Here is a 9613-nt window from a genome sequence, read left to right as displayed (position 1 = left end):
ACAATAGAAAATTAATTAAATATTTTAATGAAACTTTGAAAGTGTTAAAAACACATCATTACATACTTAGAAATTAAAATATCACAATAAATAAGTGTATGCTATAAGTTTCCTTTGTTTAATGTTCTAAACTATGCGTTATGTGAAAGAATTGATGCAACTATATTCAAAATTAATTCATATTATTTTTTAATGTAGAAATAAAAGATTTGACGAAAAAGTGAATTTTTTATTTTTCATTTTTTTTTGAAAATATTCAAATATTATCGTTTGTACCAATGCATCGACAATAATACCATTGATATTGTGATAATGTCGTCACTATATTATTGGTGCATTGTGATGCAATATGATACATTGCAATAATATTATCATTATCCAAAAGCCCTACAACAACCCGTGGATTTCGTATCACTAAGGTGTGATATTGATAATATCAGCTATCACCGATATCACAAACATTGGGCGGATTCTTCTTTGTTGTCCAATTAGGTGAATTTAGATCTTTCCTATTACTATAAAGATTTTATATATATATATATCCTTAAAAATTAGAATGTTACCAAATAATGTCTATGCGAAGGAAGTGCTTTCTAAGGAGACATTACTCTGCTATTTTATACTTTTTATGAAGAAAGTGACAATGTATAAAATTGTGGGGTTCACGTAATATATATATAATATCCAAACCACTGAATAGATGTAATCTGCCATGATGTTCATAAATAACCACAAATTTGATTGATCTAAACATAAGGTAAACCGCACTATTAAAAATAATATACACCTATTAAGAATATCAAAATTTATGTCCACAGGTGACTCGTTCACAAAATGCTTTGGTTAGTGTAGTTATCATGGATGAGTGTATATGTTTGATAGGTTAAATGTCATACCATGTAGGCCTCGAAATATATATAATATTTACTTTATTAAATTTTAAAGAAAAACAATACATGAGACACTTCAATAACTTTCCTTGTCAAAATGCACAACTTAGGTATAGGGCTGAAAGTTGGGCTGGTTGAACACGACCGACCCGACATTGGGTTGGGCTTGGGCAGGACGCATTGAGTCCGATCTCAAGCTTGGGCTATACAAACACCAACCCAATAAAACTTGGGTCGGACTCAGGTTAAGGTCTTGCGTTGCTCGACCCAACCTAACCCGAACCTGATCAATATATAAGTTTCTTATAAATTATAATTAAGTGTGGATTATATGTATTGGAGACATAAGAAATTCCGATGTTGTCGGGTCTCATTGGTCCACATCATTTCCAATGACTCAAGCTAACAAGATATGCTGAATTTCTCTCTCCTAAATAGATTGTGTGCTACACAACACAACTTTTAAATGAGTAGTTGTCCTATATTTTAGCTTGTTTATTTAGAGTAAATGAAGTTTTTTATGATCAATAACTATAAATATAATTAATAAAGTCATAGATATAAAAAATAAGACGTGTATTCAAATATAATAAACTAATGCAATCATTAAAATATTAGCATGCATCCACCTGATCAACCCGACCAACCTGACTGAACCCGCTTGGGTTGGGCTTGGGTTGAGAATTCCCAACCCGGGGTTGGGTTAGGTTGGGGTAGGGTTGATGTACAAGAACCTTGGGTTGGGCTAGGGTTGAGCACCAACTCGACCCAACTCGCCTGACTTTCAGCCCTACTTAGGTATTTTGATTTGGAGAGTAATTCCTTGATGCATATGGGATTTGTGAGGAAAATTTTCCTTTATTGTTATTATAATTAGGAGTAGGGAATTTTATAGCAAATTTTCTAAGAGTTAAATTTTACCAAATAATGCTTCTACTAGTCAAAATAATTGGGCAATGCTTATTGAGGAAGGAAATTACCTAAACACTCTTTTTAATTTTTTCTTTCAAAGGTGGTGAATGGAGAATTGTACAGCCTACAGGTATATGTCTGACATCTAACCCGTCCAACATATGCATCATACCGTTGAACATATGTTTCATACGATGATTACTAAAAAGACCAAACTCTGGCAAATCAAATGATAAGATGAGTCAAACCATTAATAAAAAGTAATGTATTCAACTCATAAACATCTAAATGTATGTGTAGCCCATCTGGTGATTCAATTGGCCAGATTTTGTATGGTGTGATAATCATGGTGGGTTTCATATGTTGGATTTGTTGGAAGTTGTACAATGCCACGTAGGCTCCATATTTCTCAACTTCACTGCCTTTGGAGAGAGAGAGAGAGAAGGAAAAAACAGAGGCATTTTGGTACTTTCACCCTTAATATGGTTTTGCAAAGGTATTATATTGGTAAAATACACATTTCTGAAGAATTTTCAGTAAAAATCCCTTATTATTATTATTATCAATTTAGATTCGTGGAGCTTTGGATCCAAGATTTGAAGGAATATTAGGTGATCACGAGGGGTGACGATTGCATTTAAAATCCAAACAGGGGAGATGGCACGGTGGAGCAGGTACGACCGAAATGATGGTTAGAGGCATCTCTCCATAGCAACGCAGCAGGGTGATGTTTCAATATAGACCGTCCATCTAGTTGTCCCTACTATCGATGGAAAATGGTTCAAAATATATATAAATTGGATGATCATAGCTAGAGGGTCAGTGGTCTTAAAATAGACGGTAAAAAACAAAAAGATTAGCGGTCAAGATTTAGTAAAAAAAGAAGTGAAGAAAATTAATGGTTAGGATTTTTCTGATATATGTTATTTAGAAAACATTGCCCATCCATGATGGTACCCACACTAAATTAACCGTGCCGATTCATATACAACCGTGCAGTTCGAGCGTGTGTCGCCGCCACTGTGGTTACTGAGTTGTTTGACGATCAGAACCATCCATCTTGTTAAATCTACATTATACTGACCACCATAAAGAATGACTCTGAACGGACGGTTGTGACTATCACTGTATATAGATTAATCTAGAATAATGAAAAGAGAATTTTAAATGGCTTGAATTCAATTTCAAAATCAAAGGTAAAGATCATCATTAAAATGTGATTGTTTGTTAATTGCTTGTTTATAGTAGTATCTACGACATGAACGGCTCAAATCATCTGAAGATCTCAGCATGTGGATCTCATTGGGTGGCAACACACGCTGAATCCTCAGTCGCGATGTAGGTAAAACAAACTCTTTAAGATATGTGTAGGAGTCGGAGAACTGCTCTTCTAATTCCAATCAGTGGAAGAGAAATTAATATTTTTTTCAGGATATTATTGGGTCTCCTTCGACCGTACATTCTGCCTTCTTTGGCGCTGTCTGGGCACTACAAATGTCGGCCCCACTTTATCATCTGCATGGAATAAATGTTTGTGGTGGATGGGCAACGTAGGAGTAGGTTTGATTGTGTTGATGTGAAACTTGTAGCTGTTCTTCGATTAATGGTTTTATAGGCTTACGGGAGACAATGGCAATGCGAAGCTCTTAGTCGATTGTTGCTTTTATAGACTTTTGCGATGCCTCGCATAGTTTTTATCATAGTGATTGACTTAGATAATCAATTGTGAAAATTTTCTTACTTCTTTCATATCAATATAGCATATCATGTATGACCATGTGTAAGAGATATATATACTCTTGTGGGCATTGGTTGATGTCCTTACATCATTGGACTCCTGCATTGAAAAGTTATTAGAGTGCTTATGTTACTTGGTTTTTACGTACGTAGAAAAACTCATTTTAATGATACTTGTACTTTTGCAAGAAATACTTTTGATAAAACTTTAGTATTTAATGCTTTCTCTCATGTATATATTTCTAACTCCTTTAACTCTTCTTTATAAAGTTGATGTACACATGTGGTATGACTATCGCATGGTGTCTCTTAAATCGTTTGATCTGGGCATGATAGATAAGGTGTAAACAATACTCCTGAACGCGAGTAGAATTTTGTCCATCATTTAGTACATAATGTAAACATGTTGCGGTATCTCATTAGTCTACAAGGATGTGCCAAAAATAGATGTAAACAACCCCATCTTTCTGCATCATTAGTGGATTTTTGATTGGTCATGTGGTTTCATAATCCAAACCATTAATCATTTACCTGTGGACCACAAATTAAAAGGTTAATATTATCCAATCAAAGAGTTTCTCGAGGCATAGTCGATCTAATGGTGGGGACACAACAGACCAATGGCTTGGATCACCAAATCACGGACTCCGCTTGTTAAAAATTGGAACGCTTGTATGCGATGCAGGGAATTCCCATGCAGATTATTGCCGACTTGTTATGCCAATTGGAACACAAAAGGGCTTGTTTGGGTGACATCTTATATAAGCGTTAAGATGTCAAGTAACCTAACGGCTAGAATGTTAAGTTCAACACTAACATGGCCCACTAAATCTCAGGACAAAAGGAGCATGATACATTCTATGATGGTGCCTTCCACGAGCGGTTTAGATCAGCACACATCCCACCAGTTTTAACGTATAAAAGATGGTGTGGAAAATAACTCATTTTGATGGAAACCATATGGTAGAATTGTAGGTGTGTTGAGATCAAAAGAATATTTTGGAAATGAATTCAAGATTTTGCACTAACCTTAGAATTTTATTTCCATTTTCAAGATTTTAGTAGATAATGTGGAGATGAATGGACGGCGTGGATAAAAACACATACATCATTGTGGGGCCATAGAGCTTTTCCAGATGGCCAATTCATAGATGGATTGAGCTGAATGGAAGTTTCACAAGCTTTACCAGGCACCGTACGCGTGCTTTCCGTGCTTTTTTTGAAGTGGTCCACCAAATGCATGGAAGAGTTCAGGCTTACGTGCTTACGTGCTGCCTACTTTAGCTATAGAAGCAAGTTTGTTTTTCCTTGAAACCGTCCATTCCACTCCATCATGCAAGTTAGCCCTTTGAACGAGTCTCTCCCTCTCTCTCTTACTAACAGAAAATATCACGTGCATGGATTATAGGAGCAGGTGAACCCAAACCAAGCTCCATCTTTATCTCAAAAACCCAATTTTTCTAACCTTTTTTCTTAGAGTGTTCTTTATGGCTTTTTATTATTTTATTTTATTTATTTATTTATGGCTGCATGCCTGGTCCACGTACAGCCACACACCCGGCGCCTCTGGTGTGGACTCAATACCACGCTATGCCAGTTGGGGAGAGTGGTATACTCATAGTTTGAAAACCCGAAAGTTTGGCTCAATTGGATGTTCAGCTTGATTGAGTTCACTCGATGATTCGATCCAACTCGACTCTATATTTAATTATTGTAAATAAAAAATAAGGATAGTCGTAGCTATTTAGCTTAGCTAAAATAAGTAGAAGCTATACGAGATTTAAAAATATGGAGTTAGATTACAACAACTTTCCAAATTTAATTACAATTTGAATTCAAATGAAAGTTTGAACATATTGCATATAACATGCTCTAACCACTTACACCAGTTCCAGAGCATACATGGAAGGACTGTTAACATGACAAACCATTTGAGTGATGTGCTGGTTAGGTTCATTTGTCTGTGGCGAAGGTCGTGGGTTTGAATCCCTCGGTCATTTTTATTAGTTTATTAACGTTTGTAGGTGATACAACAAGTCGAGTCACTGTAAGTCATATCGAGTCGACTCGATGAGTTAGACTCATCCCAACTGTGAGTCATGGTGGAGTCAGGACTAGGACCGAGTTTTCCAGCAACTCGGCTCAAAATCCCAACTTAGACGCTGGGCTGGGTGTTTTTAATGGCTTTTTTACTTGCCATGAATTCTGCTAGCCCCATGTACACATGTACAGGTAGGACATCTGGGCAGCACACAGTGGGCCCCGCCATGAAGTTGACCATATGGAAAATTAGGTTGGTCCACTAATCAGGTGGGCCACACACTCATGTTGTGTATGCACTAGCTAAGCACCTAGCAGTATAGTTAAAAACATGAAAACTCAAATTGAAAAGAGTGAATTGAGAACTCGGGGCGAATTTCTTGAAAACTTGTAGAAGTTTTTCGGAGTTTTTTTTAGTATTATTTAATGCCTAATGAGTATTAATTATGTATTAAAAGTTTTTATTTTTTATTTAATATTTAAGAAGTATAAATGATATATAAATAATGCTGAGTTGTGCTGAGTTTTAACCGAGTTGTGACCAGATTCTTTTCTCAAGCCTTCATAACATCTGTTCAAGTCTATTTGTTTTTTCAATTTTTAAAACTATACTGGTTAGCTTCTTTATAATTGCCGGTTCTTTTGTTAGAGGTGTGGCCCACCTAATGAGCTAAATGGCCGAAGCTTTGTGAACATCATTGTAGTTGGGGCTTGCTTAGATACAAATTGATAGAAACGGCCATCTTCATGGTGAGCCCATCTTAATGTGGGACACCTAAGCAGTGTTATGGTTGCACCCACTTTCATTCTGTCTACAAAATACAGGCCAGTCTGCACATGAGGTGGGCCACCTGTGATAAAATAATTTTATGATGGAATAGTAATCAGATACAACTCAAATGCTGATCTAATGATGATTGATAATATTTCCACTTTTTGCAGGTTTGATAGTCGTTACTATAGATTTTACCTGTTCCATTGATTAAACAAAGCAAACCCACTTCAAGATGAGTTGTGTGATTCTCCACCCGAAGGTCACATAGTATGCAAGAGTTTTTAGTTCATACAAGTGCAGCCAATGATCCATGGATCCAGACCGCTGGGTGGTTGTTTCCCTTGATGGATGGACCATGCCCCAAAAATCTTCCAGAGCAAAAAAACAAAGCCTCCAATGTGGGGCCCTTTCTTCTGTCCAATATAGGCACTTGCACTATTTCTCTTCTTAACAGTATATTTACAGCCCACAAATTGAAAGGCAAGGATTTTTCAGTCATGGAGACACAGTAGTCAATCCACGACCAGGTATCAACAGACAATGGTTTGGATCACCTAAACATGGACCCCACTTTTCAAATCGAAAACCGCGGAGTATTCCACACGCATACTGCGTCAAGGATCCTAGAAATGGACATGGTCCACTGTATTTGGGGGGGATTTGGTAAAGGGGGAGCAGTTGATTTGATCATCTGGGCCCTATAAATGTAAGGCAGAATCCCAATCCCAACAATAGAGCAGAGCTGTTATGCATCATACACAAATGAGAAACATGGCTTTCCTGAGTGCTTGTTTCAGTGTCATGGCCATGGTTTTGCTCACTTCCTCACTTTCCCTAGCTAACCCTGGCTACTATTTTGGCTGGGGTGGCGACAATGGTGGTGGTGGGGCTTTTAATGGAGGGTATTATGGTCTTTTGCCAGAATTCTACCAGTACTCATGTCCACAAGCTAATGACATTGTCTTGTCTGTCTTGGAGAGAGCCATTGCACAAGAGCCTAGAATGGCTGCTTCTTTGCTTAGACTTCACTTCCATGACTGCTTTGTGCAGGTATATGTATCATTTGTTTAGGTTGTGTTTGGTTGCACCAAATATCGTGATATTTCATGTCTTTATCATAAAAATCGTGGTGTTTCAGGGCTGTGATGCATCAGTGTTGTTGGACGATAGCGCAGCAATCGTCAGTGAGAAACAATCAAACCCAAACAGGAATTCAATCCGTGGATTTGAAGTGATCGACGAGATCAAGGCCAGATTGGAGGAGGCATGCCCTCAGACAGTTTCCTGCGCAGACATTCTTGCACTTGCAGCCAGAGGCTCCACTGTACTGGTAAAAAGCACTGAGAGAGTTCAAAACCCATAGTTCCATTTCCAAAGTGTATTTGAGTAATTTTGTAAATTCAATAAGATACCCTTGATAATCTTCTATGATTACTACAAATATCCTCTAAGGCAGATGTTTTAACTGTATGGTGCGAATTGTCGCAGAGTGGTGGACCTAGCTGGGAGCTTCCATTGGGAAGGAGAGATTCAAAGACAGCAAGCCTGAGAGACTCAAACAGAAACATTGCCCCACCAAACTCAACCCTCCAAAACCTGATAACATCCTTCCAACATCAAGGGCTCGATGAAACAGACCTGGTTGCACTCTCAGGTAAGCCTCCCACTCCAACTCAAATCACATATTGTAAATCATAAATCGTGGGATTTTGACAACACTGGCAGAGGGACTGGAACCAATGACCTCTACTACATGGAAGATCCCGCTGAACATTTACCCTTCTGCCTAATACTTTAAATTTATAATAATTAAATATTGAGTTCAATTGAGTCTTAGAGTCAACCAGACCCCGCTGAACACAAACTCGAGTTTTTGGGTTTTTGAACTATGAACTCTACTTCCTTTTTTTAGTAAGTGGGTCAGGTTTTGATTCATCAGAGATTAGTTTCTCAACTCAGAAATTGCTATTTTCTGTAGATGGGTAAGATTCTACCAACCAGATGCATGTGACTTGGTTGTCCCCCCTTTCCTGAACACCATGACTCATGGATTGGAAATATTTAATATTTAAAAATTTTAGAATTACCATAGAATCTTGGCAAGTGAAGTCCAGTATTGTTCAAATTTTCCAAATTCGTGAAGTCAAGTTGAATTGACTGAGTCACAAACACATAGTGACCAGATCGAGTTTTTCTTTTCAAGTTATCAAGGCAATTTTTTTAAAGACATTAATGACTGGTTTGAAGGTTTGCTGCATCAGAGTTCCATGCAGCAAGCAATTTTCACAAGGCTTTGACATTTCATTTCTTTATAGGGGGTCACACTATTGGGATGGCCAGATGTGTGACCTTTAAGCAGAGGCTTTACAACCAGAACGGAAACAACCAACCAGACGAGACACTCGAAAAGAACTTCTACTACGGTTTGACGTCAGTCTGCCCAAGCTCCGGGGGCGATAACAACATCTCCCCCTTGGATTTCATCTCTCCTTCCAAATTTGACAACTACTACTTCAAACTGATCTTGTGGGGGAAAGGTCTTCTCAATTCAGATGAAGTGCTGCTGACAGGGAACGGCTTCAATACTATGGGTTTGGTCAAGAGCTACGCAGAAGATGAAGGTCTCTTCTTCAACCAGTTTGCAAAATCGATGGTTAAAATGGGGAACATCAGTCCCCTCACCGGCTACAATGGAGAAGTTCGGAAGAACTGCCGTCGGGTGAATTAAGAAGTTTCAGATAACATGTGTTGGCTTCTGTTTTCTGTTTTATGTCTTAACATGAATGACTTCTGGGTGTGTTAGTTGTACTGTTTATCAATGGAAATGGATTTTGTAATCTATATTGTTGCTACTGCTGTAGATGATCTTCTTGTATCACTAGACTATGAGTTGCTATCCGTCAAGCTATCTAAGGAATTTAGCTGAAAGGAATTATAGGATTCTAGGATTCTCAGCCCAAGAATGTCCTCGTGCATTGGGTTCCTACTACAAGTGGAGACCATCATTTGGCAAACCTGATTGTTGATTTTACGGGACCCAGGCATGGATAGACCATGCATGACATATCCATGATTAAGATATTCACCCCGTTTATCCATCCATTTATCCATGAGTTGATACTTTTAGACAAGGGTAAGTGGCATGTGCAAAGGTGCGGGCTACATGGAGAGAGAGAGAGAGAGAGGGGCACTCATGGTTTCAATAGCGGGTGACCATCTCTACATTTTCGTATGTTGTGGCCCACTCGAGCTTTAGATA

The 9613-nt window shown here is 38.0% G+C and overlaps 1 protein-coding gene across 1 annotated transcript; it reads left to right on the top strand.

Moving 5' to 3' along the window:
• The first annotated feature begins 7025 nt into the window (after positions 1 to 7025).
• Positions 7026 to 9232, top strand: LOC131235177 (peroxidase 9). Its single transcript, XM_058232318.1, has 4 exons — positions 7026 to 7404; positions 7493 to 7684; positions 7843 to 8008; positions 8670 to 9232. Exons 1-4 carry the CDS (start codon positions 7102 to 7104, stop codon positions 9080 to 9082), a joined length of 1074 nt encoding a protein of 357 aa, XP_058088301.1. The 5' UTR covers positions 7026 to 7101; the 3' UTR covers positions 9083 to 9232.
• The last annotated feature ends 381 nt before the right edge of the window (positions 9233 to 9613 follow it).

The sequence above is a fragment of the Magnolia sinica genome, chromosome 19 (genome assembly GCF_029962835.1).
Source record: "Magnolia sinica isolate HGM2019 chromosome 19, MsV1, whole genome shotgun sequence".
NCBI lineage: Eukaryota > Viridiplantae > Streptophyta > Magnoliopsida > Magnoliales > Magnoliaceae > Magnolia > Magnolia sinica.
Note: the sequence above shows the minus strand (reverse complement) of the source record. Positions and strands in the feature narration are given on the sequence as shown.